Raw genomic sequence first — 13,893 nt, forward strand, 5'->3', positions numbered from 1 at the left:
ATAGAGCAGGCTAAGGAACTCGGGAATGAGAATATTACAAATTTGAAAGTGGTAGTCATGACAAGCATCTTCAAGCGAGTATGGGCAAATTGCTAAAACTAAAGCACAGGATTCTGATAGGATAGAGAAGAACGAATGATGATCATACTTTATGTTTACCTTTTGATTTGCAGTTTACAAAACAGTGCCAATCAGTTAGGGGGCACTGGAAGAGCTGGTGCAGATTTTGGGGGGAAAACACAAGGACATAGCTCGAGAAAAACAAACAAACAAAAAGAAGCAAAACCAAACCAAAATGCAACTGTCTGGGATCGCAACCCAGAGCGCACAGCTCTAACGACCGCCTCCAGCCACCTGCTCCTTGCACCTTGCCCCACCCTCTCCATCTCCAGCAGGGCTCGTCCCCTTCGCCCTAGACCCACGCTCGCTTGCCGGCATCCTTTCTCTTCATTTCCCCATTTGCTCTCCCCTTGTGCTTTTCTTTGACGCCTTCTACTCAGCTCCACCCCTTCCAGAGAGGCGACATTGCGCAGGCTCGTAGACTTTACCTTGTCGCTTTTCCCTTCTTCCCGTCATTCTTATTTCCGCCTTCTCACGGTTTCTTAGGTTTTTCCACCAGTGAGGCGCTTCGCGCCCAGCGGGTCAGTGACGTCATCTTTCTGCGCTTCGCGCACGTCTGCCGGTGGAAGAAGGAACCGCTTCGCCACCCTTCACTTCTTTTGTTGGACTGCTTTTCGTCTCGAGTCATGGCGCCGTCTCTGTGGAAGGGGCTGGTGGGCATCGGCCTCTTTGCCTTAGCCCATGCAGCCTTTTCCGCTGCTCAGCGTAAGTGCCTGGGGAACCGGGACCGCTCCCATGCGAGAGTCGGGGAGCGGAGTAAGGGCGCACCCTTGAGGAAGTGTCGGACCCGAGTGTCTGAGATAGGGTCGTTTGAGGCCTTGGGGTTGACTAAGAGAAGCAGTGCAGGGCTCCCCGTTGACAGGTTTGGAGTTTGAAGAGAGTGGAGCACCTGAGATTGCTGGAGGATTGGAGCGGGGGAGGGGGTGTCTGGGAAAGGGTGCGGAGTGGGGCGTGCGGACTGTGGAGTGGGCAGAGAGGGAGTCTAGCCGGGAATCCCGGACAAGTGATAGCAGATCCAGCCTGGGGCTTATTGGCAAAGTGTGGGATTGATGACTTCATATGTTCAGGGTCCCTCAACAACTAGATGGAGAACATTTTGGGCACTCCTGGGCTGTCCAGAGACTGAGAAGTTAAGTGACACCGGTTGCCTGAGGGAGGCACTCTGGTACAGGGTGAAAAGAATTGGACATTTGGAGGCATTTAAAGGGCTGCTTCTTAAAAACTTACTTAACAGGTAAATTTATGTGACCTTGGGCAAATCAAATCCATTTTCTGAGTCTTCAGTGAGGTGGATTTTAGTTCCTGCCCTTTGTACCTTACAGAGTGTTTGGGAAGTTTATATGAAAAAAAAAAAAAAAGAAAGTGAAAGTGCTTCTTGTGAAATATACAAAAGCGGTTGTGTTGTATTTGTCAAGAGGAAACTTGGAGTGTAGCAGAGGCTGCTGAACACTCCTGAGACAGCTGATTTGTTCGAGGTCTTCCTTCTCTCCCCCCCACCAGGGGTCACCAAGACATAGCACATGGGTCAAATGCTGCCTCCCTCCTGTTTTTGTAGTGAACTAAAAATGCTTTACATTTTTAAGTGGCTGGGAGAAAAACCAAAGGAAGAATAACATTTTATGATCCGTTAAGATTATATGAAGTTCAAGTTTCAGTGCCCATCAGTGATGTCTTAGTGGAAGTTCATTCATTCAGGTGTTGTCAGTGGTTGCTTTCCAATGCAGGCTTGAGTAGTTGTGATAGACGCACTATGGTCTGCAAAACCTAAAGTATTTACTATACAGAAAAGCCCTTTACAGAAAAGGTTTTCTGACACCTGCCCTAGACTGTAAAGTCCAGGAAAGCAGGGACTGTGTGTATTTTGTTCATTGTGATACCCTCAGTGCCTAGCACAGTGCTCTCCACAGTAGGTACTTGATAAATGAGTTGAAAGAAGGACATGAATTCCTTTATTTGCTTCTCCAGATTGTATCCCATCTCCACGAATAAAGTAGAAAATGAAATGTGTATCTGAATTCCTTTAAAGCTCCAATTTTTGTTCAAAATCAAATCTTTTGTAATATTTATTTTATATATAATTAAAAATTTTCAGTTATTTTAACTACTTTTAACATACATGTATTATAACATTTTGTCTGACAGAAATTCAGCTGTATTTTTAAAGAGGTTTTTTTATTTTGAAATTCTAGATACATGGAAAAGTTGCAAAGATAGTACAGAGAGTTACTGTATATCCCTCATCCACTTTCCCCCACTGTTAATATCTTATAGTACCATGGGATGTTGTTGTAACTAAGAAGCTGACATCAGTAAATTACTATTAACTACAGTCTAGACTTCATTTGAATTTCACCATTTTTTCCATTAATGTCTTCTTTCTGTTCCAGGATCTAATACATGGTGTCAACTTACCTTTAGTGGCATGTTTCCCCAGTCTCCTCTGGTCTGTGACAGTTTTTCCAAAGCCTCAGCCTTTAATGATGATAACTAATAATACTACCACTAATATTACCTAACATTTATTAAGTGTATTATATAATTTGTTCCTCCCCAAAGCCCTGTGAGGTAACAGTTATTATTATTATCATCTCCTTTTGAACAATGAGGAAACTGAGATACACTAGGAAAAACTTGCACAAAACGACAGAAATAATAAGTAGTGGGGCCAGCATTCAAACTTAAGCAGTTTGATTCTTATGTGCTATATAGCTTTATAAAATCAAATCTCAGGTAATTGGTTGAAATTGTGCTGGGCCTCGGTGCTAGAGGTATAGTGATGCCCTGAGGGAGTTTAGTGTCTAGTGGAGAAATAAGTTGGAGTGTCACAATAAAGTGGCATAGATGCTCCATTGAAATTATGTAAGGATGCATGGGGGCAGGAGCATTCACTTCTTTGGGGGGCAAGGGGGTTAAGACAAGTATCATAGAATCTTGCTGCTCAAAGTGTGATCAAGAGACCAGCGTCAAGGGCATCACTTGGGAGCTTGTTAGAAATGCAGAAACTCAAGCCCCTCCCCAGATCTGTTGAATCAGAATCTGTGTTTTAATAAGATCCTCAGGTGATTTGTATGTACATTAATGTTTGAGAAGCACTGTCTTGGAGGAGGTTAGGATACCCTGGAGTACTGTGTCATTTTTTCCAGTAAGCTTTAGCTGTAAAATTATTTAACAGTAGCACAAGAAGGGCCCTTGAACATCACCAAAGTCAAACTCCTTCATTTTACAGACAAGGAAATACCTGGTTAAAAAGGTAATATTAAAGTCAGATTAGGCTTCATGCAAAGAAGAAAGCTAGCTGATAATTGAATGAATAGTAGGAGGTTAGCCAAAAACCTATTTTGGGGTTTGATTTGATTTTTTTTCACACATGTCCTTATGATAAACACTGTAACTTAAGAAAGTCTCTGAATACATTTTTTAACTTTTTTTATTGTGAACTATAACATATATACAAAAAAGCAATAAATTTCCAGCTACATTTTAACAAGTACTTATAGACATTTTAAAATTTGGTATGGATTACAGTTCCACGATTTTTTGTTTTTTTCTTCTAGCTGTTCCAAGACACTGGAGACCAACAGAAATATCTATATAATGATTTAGCAGTCATACTCATTCTATCTTCTCTGGTACACTCCTCCTTCTCTTTAAATAACATATATGCATAAAAGCAATACATTTCAAAGTTCATTGCAACAATTAGTTATAGAACAGATTTCAGAGTTTGGTGTGTGTTACAATTCTACAAATTTAGATTTTTATTTCTAGCTGCTCTAAGGTACTGGAGGCTAAAAGAAATATCAGTATAAAGATTCAACACTCATACTCGTTTGTTAAACCCGCCGTTTTCTGTATAGCGCCACCATCACCTTTGATCTTTCTTCCATTCTTTAGGGGTATTTGGGCTATGGCCATTCTAACTTTTCATGTTGGAAGGGGCTGTCGATAATATGGGATGGGGGATGGAACTAGTTGATGTTCTGAAAGGGCTCGCCCCTCTGCATTTCAGGATTTATCTGGTCCAGGGACTCATGTGGAGGTTGTAGATTTTGGAGTTACCCTAGTGTGTGGAACCTTTGTAGAACTTACATAATGCCCTAGATGTTCTTTAGGATTGGCAGGAATGGTTTTGGTTGGGGTTTGGCAAGTTGTGATGGGTAGCAGTTTCTAATTGAGGCATGTGTGAGAGTGACATCCAGTGTAGCCTCTCAACTCTATTTGAACTCTCTCAGCCACTTGAATATACATTCTCTTTTAAGAGAGAGTCAAAGCACGTTCACTCAAAACAGTTTGGAGTTTTTAGTTTAAAGTCCATTGTTAAATAGGGATTGTGCAGAGTTCCTCTAGAATCAGGATTTTGTATTTTTACTTTTCAAGTGATGAGAATGCCTTGTGGATTTATCACTGCAATGGGACCTCTTTATAATGCTCATGTTGGGAAGAGACTATTATTTCCCCTGATTGGGTTATGTCAGGTCATGGCAGTAAATGCTTTGGTAGTATGGTGTGCCCATCTTTGCCATAATGAACTTTGTTATATTGGTGCACCTATTGTGTACCGTATCTCATTTAATCCTCATGTTAGTGCCATTTTACCCTTTTGGAAATTTAGGCAATGAAAAGATAAATACTGAATTTCTTTGATTCTAAGACACTCCCCCCTCCTACTCCCACTTCATAACGTTCTGAAATTGATATGTGTCTTATAGTCAGTGGCATGTCTTTGTTTAATTGTTGGCATTTTTTCCTTATAGCACATTGAGGTTGTCTTAAATTGAATGAGATATATTAAAATAAAATAAATTGAAGAGCTGGTATTAAGATCCAGGTTTATCAGCCTGAAAATTCTGATCCTTTTCCTTTATATCTTGCTGCCTCCTGAGGTTAAGGTAGCAGCAGAACTATAATTTAAATAGTAGAGGTAAAAAAAAATTGATGTCTTAGAATTCCTACTCCACCACTGCCCTAGCATCTTCTCTCAGTGAAACTACTTTGTCAGTAGTATGAGATAATGGTGCTATTTCAGAATTGAGATTTTTCTGTAGGTTGGCTAAGTTTTAAATAATTGATTTCTTTGCTCAGTTAGTGAAAGAAATGGTTTTCTTCTGCTTAGTTTGAGAGGTTTCTAGTTTTCCTATAATAGTGAAAGAAAAATGACATTTAGATATTTCTGCCTCATGCTTGCTAATCTTTCATTCTCACCCCGTTTTATAAGTTGATAGAGCAGGTCATGATGAGATGAAAATATTTCATTAAGATAAGGCTGACTGGTTTAGAGGACAGAGGTTTTTTGAGGAATCTGGGATTAGCATTACTTTATGTGGCACGTAGATCAGCCTTTTTTTGGTATATTGATTTGCTTGCATTTTAAGAAAAAAAATTGGGCTACAATTTCTTTAATGGTATGCTTCTGGTTTATAGATCGTTCTTATATGCGATTAACAGAAAAGGAAGATGAATCACTGCCAATAGATGTAAGTTGGTCATTTATATTCCATTAAAGTATATTTTTTGAATTAGCCACATAGCTTATAATGATTTTTAACTGATTTTTATTCTCTTAAAATTTTCTAGACATGAAATAACATCTGTTCTCCACTTTTACTTTTCATCGCTCATTATAAAACTCAAATAATTGGAAACCTTAAAGAATTTCTGTTTGATTTCCAGAACTATAGTTTAAATAGTCTTCGTAGACATTGTTTTGTCCAAGTATGAGATGGGCTTATAAAACTTGAATATTTGGATTTATTTATTTTTAAAAAAGTTCCTTTTATATAAAGTTTAAAAACAAACAATACTAAAAATACATTGTTTAGGAACACTTGCATAGGTGGTAAAACTAAACAAACCAAGGAGATGTTTTTTTTCTTTTTTTTGAAGTAAGGGTGTATTTTTTTTAAGCTAAACTGATAAACAGTACAGCTTACCTCATAATTTTTATTGTTACTGGGTTTTAAATTATAAAAACATTAAGTTCTTTCTAACAGAATCAAACAGTAAACATAAAAATTAAAACTGACCCTATTCCTCAGCAATTCCAGTTCTAATGCCAAACTGTTAAGTTTGGAGTTTACTAGGTCAGTATTCTTATGCATAAACAACGGTATCTTTATTTAGGTATATATAGTTTTATCTAATCATATCCACAGAAATAGTGTTTTTCTCTTTAAAAAGGTTATTATGCATGTACATATATATGTGTAGTTTTGGATTTAACCTGACAGCTTATCTAGAACATAATTTACGACAATTCTTACAGAGTTACCACATTTTTGCTAACAGTGCTTTTTAGCTATTCCATTGTATGAAATAGGCCTTCCTAGGACATTGATTGTGGGAGTATAAACTGATATAGCACATGACTTCAGGTTTTAATTTAGGAAGTTAGAATAATAGCTTGAGGCTACTTTTGACTTTAGTTGTCTAATTAAGGATATGGTATATATGCCTATTAACTCATTTTCCTGTCACCTTTGCTTTGTGGTGCTTCATTTATATATACTTTAAATAACTTCTGATGACAAATTAGAAAATGTGAAAAACAGAAAACTCATACCAGAAAGTAAAATATGCCTGTAATCCCATGTTGGTTAATAGCAAACTTTTAACATTTTTGCCTGTGTAACCTCTTTGGAAGGCTGTTTGATATTACCTAATATAGCTGAACATATGCATATCCTAGGCCCAGTGAGATTTCCTCTCCTGGGCAATAGAACATATATACAAGAATATTCTTGTTGGCATTTTTTTGTAAAAGTAACCAACAGAAAACAACCCAAATATCCACTGATAGTAGAATGGATATATTGTGGGATTTTCATACAATGAAATATGAGACACAATGAAAACGAATGGACTACAACTACAAATTATAACAGGAATGAAACTCACAAACATAAAACTGAGCAGAAAAGCTAGACACAAAAGAATACATTGAGTTCATTTATATACAGTTCAAATTGGGCAAAACTGAGTGATATAATTTTTAGAGGTACATACTTAGGCTGTAAAATTATAAAGAAAATCAAGAAATGGATTAATACAGAATTCAGAAAGTAGTTAACTTTGAGAGGGAGGACGAAGTATATACTGGGAGAGGGACACATGGGACTTGAGAGATACTGGTTATGTTCTTTTTCTTGGGCTGGGGGTTGGGTAAGTGGCCTTTTCATTGCTTTTCTTTACCATGTATGTATGCTCTTTTGTATGTATGCTATTTAACAATACTTACACTAAACATTTCTAAGTTACTCATGGAAGCAGGCAATATTTGCTAATCAAGTTCTGAATGATGTAGTGCCTGTTTTTGCGATTTGCATATGTCACTAAGTTCATTTATTGAAGCATCAAAAATATTCTCGCAGCTAATCTACAGAATTTATAGAGAATTTTATTGAGTCCAGATTATTTGAAGTAAGAATTGACTCCTTGATGAGTAATACTTGCGTCTGGGAGAATAGCTGTTAGAGGCTAAAAAAAAGATGGAGAGAAAATTGTGAATTTTTAGAGTAATATTTGTATGTTATTTAGTAATCTCAATCTTTATACTCACAGATAGTTCTTCAAACACTTCTCGCCTTTGCAGTTACCTGTTATGGTATAGTTCATATTGCAGGGGAGTTTAAAGACATGGATGCCACTTCAGAACTAAAAAATAAGTAAGTCTTTCCCTTTCCAGAGGCATTTCATTTCATAAGGGTTTGCTACATGTATATAACTTAAAATGTGTGGTTTCTGGTGCAGAAAAGTTTATTTTTTTCTTTTAAATTTGATTATGCAATGTGTGAATAATTGGGTAAAAATATTGAAGTAGTGTTTGACATGATAGGAAAAATAGAAGTTGAATGCCAGATTATTGGCATTAGAATAACATCAATTCTTATATTACCTCTTAGTTGGTTAAAATTATTTGTTGCTTGGTTGGATGGATGGAAATAGATAGATACATAGAAAGATATTCCCTCGGAGATTTTAACCAAGTTCTTTTCTCTGCCCTATTTTGTCCTGCCCTTCCCTTTTCTTTTCCTTTTCTGTCTTCTCTTTGCTTGCTTTCTCTTCTTTTTTTCTATTTCTTTTCATCCTTTTATCCTATCTTACTCATTGATAAGGGAAACAGAAAACCCATATATCACTTCAACCTAGTCTGTGACATAAGCTGTGCTCTCTGGCTCTTTTCTATTCCTGGATTAAAGTCTATTTGTTGTTCTACTTGCTTTTTTTCTCCTATACTTCTGTTTTCACGAGCTTTATTCACTTTTCCATAATATTTCTTTATTACTTCCCTCAAAACATCCTTTAGCTTTGTTCAGTCCCATCTCCTTTCTGATCCAGGAAATGATATCTCTTTACAATATTTCTTAGAAGCATTCAAAATAAACATTTATGTGTTAGAGGAAATTCACACACCCCCCTCCGTTTTTACTTTTACTTCCATATGTACATTTTAAATAGTCAGATCTCAGGCCTCCTGTTTTCTATGGGGGTATGTTTGGATTCTTAGGCAGTCTGACTTTGAGATCTGAGTTTTATCAAATGAAGAGTTCTATTTTTTCCAGGAAAATAATATTTAAAAGAAAATAATATAGGCCAAACACCTAGATGCTTGTGAATTTTTTTTTTTTAACATGGGCAGGCACCAGGAATCGAACCCGGGTCCTCTGGCATGGCAGGCAAGTGTCCTTGCCTGCTGGGCCACCGTGGCTCACCCGCTTGTAAATTTTTTAGACTGTCTATGAAACTGGAAAAGAAGAAAGGATACTCCACTGTCACAACGCATTACTGATCTTAACGAAAGTCTACCAAGAATCATAGGCAAGGGACCAGGAAAGAAATAATTAAAATGAATGGTTTGAGTAGGTGGTAGTAAAAAATATATATCCAAATATGTTGGAGCAATGGCAGGTACAGAAGAACCAAAAGGAGTTTTTGTTGTACTTGAACGATTTTTGGAAAGCAGATCTATGAACTGTTTATATGACTTGAATAGTGGGGACCAAAAGAGAATAATCAGAGGTACAATCTATGTAAAGACTGTTTGGCATGGGCTAGTATTACATTTACAGTGGTGATTAAAGTTGAGCTGTGATTTATTTTATTATTCATAGGTATCCAGGAAGGAATGACTGAATAAAAAAGACATTTGGGGACTTTATGTTAGTTTTCCAGATTTCTTAGTTTCCTTGTACAGTAAAAAAATGTTATAAAATCTGTTCTAGTTTGCTAGCTGCCGGAATGCAATATACCAGAAACAGAATGGCTTTTAGAATGGGGAATTTAACAAGTTGCTGTTTTACAGTTCTAAGGCCGAGAAAATGTCCCAATTAAAACAAGTCTATATAAATGTCCAATCTAAGGCATCCAGGGAAAGATACCTTGGTTCAAGTAGGCCAATGAAGTTCAGGGTTTCTCTCTCAAGTGAGAAGGCACATGGTGAACACAGTCAGAGTTTCTCTCTCGGCTGGAAGGGCACATGATGAACATGGTCAGGGTTCCTCTCTCATCTGGAAAGACACATGGTGAACATGGCGTCATCTGCTCGCTCCCTCTCCTGCTTCCTGTTTCATGAAGCTCCAGGGAAGGCATTTTCCTTCTTCATCTTCAAAGGTCACTGGCTGGTGAACTCTGCTTCTTGTGGCTATGTCATTCTGCTCTGCTCTCTCTGAATCTCTCACTTTCTCCAAAATGTTTCCTCTTATAGGATTCCAGTAAACTAATCAAGACCCATCCAAACAGGTGGAGACACGCCTCCACCTAATCCAGCATAACAGCCACTCTTGATTAAATCACATCTCTAGGGGTGATCTAATTACAGTTTCAAACATACAATGCTGAAAATAGGGATTAGAAGAAATAGCTGCCTTTACAAAATGGGATTAGGATTGAAACATGGCATTTCTAGGGTACATACATCCTTTCAAACCGGCACACAATATGGTTATCATTTATAGTTTGATTTCATGGATTTGTACTTACTTTGAAATGTAGCCCACAGCAAATCCATAATTCATTGGAAGTCTTATTGTCATATAGGCGTTTATGAAAGTTCACCTAAAACTAATGCTTTTTTTTTTTCTTTAAAGGACATTTGACACATTAAGGAATCACCCATCATTTTATGTATTTAATCATCGTGGTAGAGTACTGTTCCGGCCTTCAGATACAACAAATTCTTCAACCCAAGATGCATTGTCCTCTAATACATCATTGAAGTTACGAAAACTTGAATCACTGCGTCGTTAGATTTTTACAGATTATAATAACAGGACAGAACACAGAGCTGGAATATTGGAGTTTGGGGTATAAAACACTCCCCCCATCAGTATTTATATTGATTTTTCAGACCTAATAAAAGTCTATGGCCCTTGTTTGTATACTGTTAATCAAGTAATTAATGCAGTATAAATTATCTGTGAAATGAATCTCTGATCTTTCAAAGAAGGAATTTTATTTTCATTTAAAACAAATTCACATCTTTTGTAAAAGTCACTGTTTTGAACAGATTCTTTTGAAAATTGTTGATGGTTTTTGTGATTATTTATTTTCTTAGATTTCTTTTCTTTTGCACTACAGTTTTTAGGATCCTTTAGGAAATACTATGTGACTACTGCATTTTGCAGCATGAATTATGGAAAAATGATCTTCAGTTCTTAACAACAAATGGACTTCACGAACGAGATCAAAATGGTGACTCATCAGTTTTTCTTACGCCCCCTAAAAAGTGGCTCTGCTTTAGCAGATACTTGCCAGTTTTATTTTATCCATGACTTTTCACCCCACCTTGCTCCCATATGCTGTCAAACGTCATCTGTCTTGTTTCACTTCTTGAGGTTCTATGTATGCAGTGAGCAATTTTTGCATCAGAAATTCTTTGTTATAACAAATATATTTAACAAGCTTAACTGGCTGTAAAGTTACTTGTGTTCTCTTTGTTTATCTGTAAAAATTTGCCCTAATTGATTATATAGTGTAAGAATAGTTGAAGATAGACCAAAATGACCATTCATGATTCAATTATACTGCCTTTGTAGAAGGAAAACTGATTATTTGTCATTAGCTAGTTTAACTTATTCAAAAACTCAGTTTGTTGTATACTAAATTAGTGAATTAGTAAAATAAAGAAGGGGTCTCATCTGACAGCAGAGGTGATTTAGGAATTGGTTCAAATGTGTTCTAAATGTTAAGAACTAACATCTAATTTAAAAGAAAAATTGTCGTTTAAGAAATTGTTTTGTGACTTCTAATTTATAGCAGGCTGAGAGCTGCTGAAGGTGAGAATGAGGATACTGAGTTGAATTTTTTTGTGTGTTAAACAGAGATTTTACTTTTAGGGAAATTTGGTTAGCACTTCAATCTTCAGAAAGCTGAACATTTCTTTCTGGAGCACATTGCTTTTGCTGAGTTGCATAGGTGTAATGGGAATAAATGGAAACAGGTTTGAAAAGGAAATGCGCTTTAGGAAAGAGTAATACGGATACCCTTACACTTGAACCTTGAACCTTAGCCCTTGTATTCTATCTGATAATGCACAGCTCCAAAGCATGAGATTGTTTTGTCATTGGGCTTTTGTTGTTGTTATTGTCGTTGTTATTGTTGTTTTTTGCCAGCCCAGTCTGTCTGGAACACTGACTCTGCTCTCTAATGAGAACAAAGTTAGAAATCTGCTGATAACCTAAAATAATATAGAAATGAGTTAAAAATGTGAGGTTAGGAGTTAAATTGATGATTATTAAATCAAAACACGCTCCTTAAATCAGCCTTGTTTACCATTTTCCTCAAGTGTGACTTGATTTGGGAGAGCCTCTTGTTTTATTTTGGGGCTGTCTTCCTTTCCTAATATATTTTCTTGTAACAGCTTTCTTGAGATTATAGTTCCCATACCATACCATTCACCCATTTAAAGTGTACAATTCAGTTTGTTTGTAATATATTCATAGAGTTGTACCAACATCACCACAACAATTTTAGAATATTTTCATCACCCCCAAAAAGAAATCCTATGTCCTTTAGCAGTGACCTTCCATTTCCCTCCAAAGTTCACAGGCCCTAGGCAATCACTATTCTACTTTCTGTCACTATAGATTTGCCTATTCTGGGAATTTCATATAAATGGAATTGTACAATACGTGGTCTTTTGTGTCTGCCTTCCAAATGCAATTTTATTCTATGTGGCATGTGAAATTTTTCTCATCTGGAGAACCGTTATTGCTGTGAAAGGAAGTAGTTGGCAAAATCAATAGATTTGAAGAGGGAGGGTGAGACGCCTAGCAGATGTCTCAGTAAATCTTATGCTGAATGTATTCAGTAGTTTTTCCTCACAGCCAATCATTCCTGAGATATTACTGCTTAGAATATTTTGGCTAGTCTCTGGAATGGGTATTTAAATCTTTGCCTGCCCAGTCTGGAAGGTCCTGCTAAGAACGATGCAAGATAATTTGACAGGTAATTGGCATTGCAGTTTTCAGGTGCATCTAGCTTTGCTAGCAGCTGGTATACCTTGGGCCAGGTGAGCTTCCAATTAAAAACAAAATTTCCTCCATTGAATTTCTGCTGTCTTTTTCAAGTAGGTACCATGGGACTGAAGATGATGTGGGTGCATTGTAAAACTGCTAAATGAATTGAGTACAGAATTTTATTTACAGTACTATGAGTACAGTACTATGAGTACAGTACTATGAGTACCGGTACTACCTATGGTAGTCCAAAAATGTGATGTGAACTAGTTAAGCCTGCAGTTAACTATGATTTCAGTAACATTCAGAAGTGTGTACTATTCAAGGTTCTCTATAATAGAGGAAAATTTTCAGGGAACCACCTAAATACTATGGGCTAATGGCCCACCCGATGAAAATGCAGAGGGGTTCACTGGAGGCTATTATGCTTTGTAACTACCTAATGATTGTTTCCTAAGCATTGTGGCTTATTTTTTTTAAGTGGGCATGACAGCACCTTCCTGGTTGTATGTGGCCTGTTTCCATGATGTATTCAGTAATGTTGTTTGTTGTGAGCATCAATGCTTGTAACCCCAACCTAAACCCATTTTTTTTTTTTTTTTTGGATATGTTTCCTCTCTTTTAATGACCTTGCCCTGTCCAATAAATAAATGGTTGTCTCACCCTGTTTTTGGTAGTGTATTGTTTCTTATTTTAATACTTTTAATCTCATTTTCTTCTGCTTCTCTGTCCCCGGAAAAATGTAAGGGTGAATTTTGTGCCTTTTTTCAAGTGTGGTACCATTTTATTAAATTCGGTGGGTGCTTTACATTTTGTTGTACAAGTAAAGTCTTCAATTTTATGTTTTTTTAGGATAAAAATAGAATTTATAATTTCATTTTATAGTTCTAAATCATCAGATGCCCTTTGGGTGTAAGAATTGGTTCCTTGAGCAGAAGTGTCTAATCATTTCCATCACAAAGTTGTTATGTAACTAAATCACCTTTACAAAATTTTAACATACTTAAACAGGAAATGAGTATAATTAAAGCCACAGGGGGCAAATCTAAAGATTTTTAAAAATATTTTTATTGACAAATCTTCACACATACAGCCCATATACATGGTGTGCAATCAGTAAAATGTAAAGTTTAATCAAAATCCATCAGGAAGCTCTGGTTACGAAACTTGGCACTTATCTACAGTATTTTGAAAAATTGCACTGCCAGTATTTATCTCTACGTAGGGACATCTCAAAATAACCAACTAAGTGTTCTTTAAAAAGGGACGAAGAAAAGTGTATGCTTACGGCAAAACAAAATACTCATGTGGTATAGAAAGG

The 13,893-nt window shown here is 36.7% G+C and overlaps 1 protein-coding gene across 1 annotated transcript; it reads left to right on the plus strand.

Annotated features, from left to right (window-relative positions):
• The first annotated feature begins 594 nt into the window (after positions 1-594).
• MMGT1 (membrane magnesium transporter 1) lies at positions 595-13,239 on the plus strand. Its single transcript, XM_077146784.1, has 4 exons — positions 595-825; positions 5,542-5,594; positions 7,678-7,781; positions 10,203-13,239. The coding sequence occupies exons 1-4, from the start codon at positions 747-749 to the stop codon at positions 10,360-10,362; spliced, it is 396 nt and encodes a 131-aa protein (XP_077002899.1). The 5' UTR covers positions 595-746; the 3' UTR covers positions 10,363-13,239.
• The last annotated feature ends 654 nt before the right edge of the window (positions 13,240-13,893 follow it).

The sequence above is a fragment of the Tamandua tetradactyla genome, chromosome X, assembly GCF_023851605.1.
Source record: "Tamandua tetradactyla isolate mTamTet1 chromosome X, mTamTet1.pri, whole genome shotgun sequence".
Classification (NCBI taxonomy): domain Eukaryota; kingdom Metazoa; phylum Chordata; class Mammalia; order Pilosa; family Myrmecophagidae; genus Tamandua; species Tamandua tetradactyla.

Bases quoted from the DNA above. Each gene is read 5' to 3' on its own strand.
- MMGT1 (XM_077146784.1), top strand. From the start codon at position 747: ATGGCGCCGTCTCTGTGGAAGGGGCTGGTGGGCATCGGCCTCTTTGCC. The intron at 826-5,541 runs GTAAGTGCCTGG...TCTGGTTTATAG, and splicing joins AGCCTTTTCCGCTGCTCAGC to ATCGTTCTTATATGCGATTA. The intron at 5,595-7,677 runs GTAAGTTGGTCA...TTATACTCACAG, and splicing joins ATGAATCACTGCCAATAGAT to ATAGTTCTTCAAACACTTCT.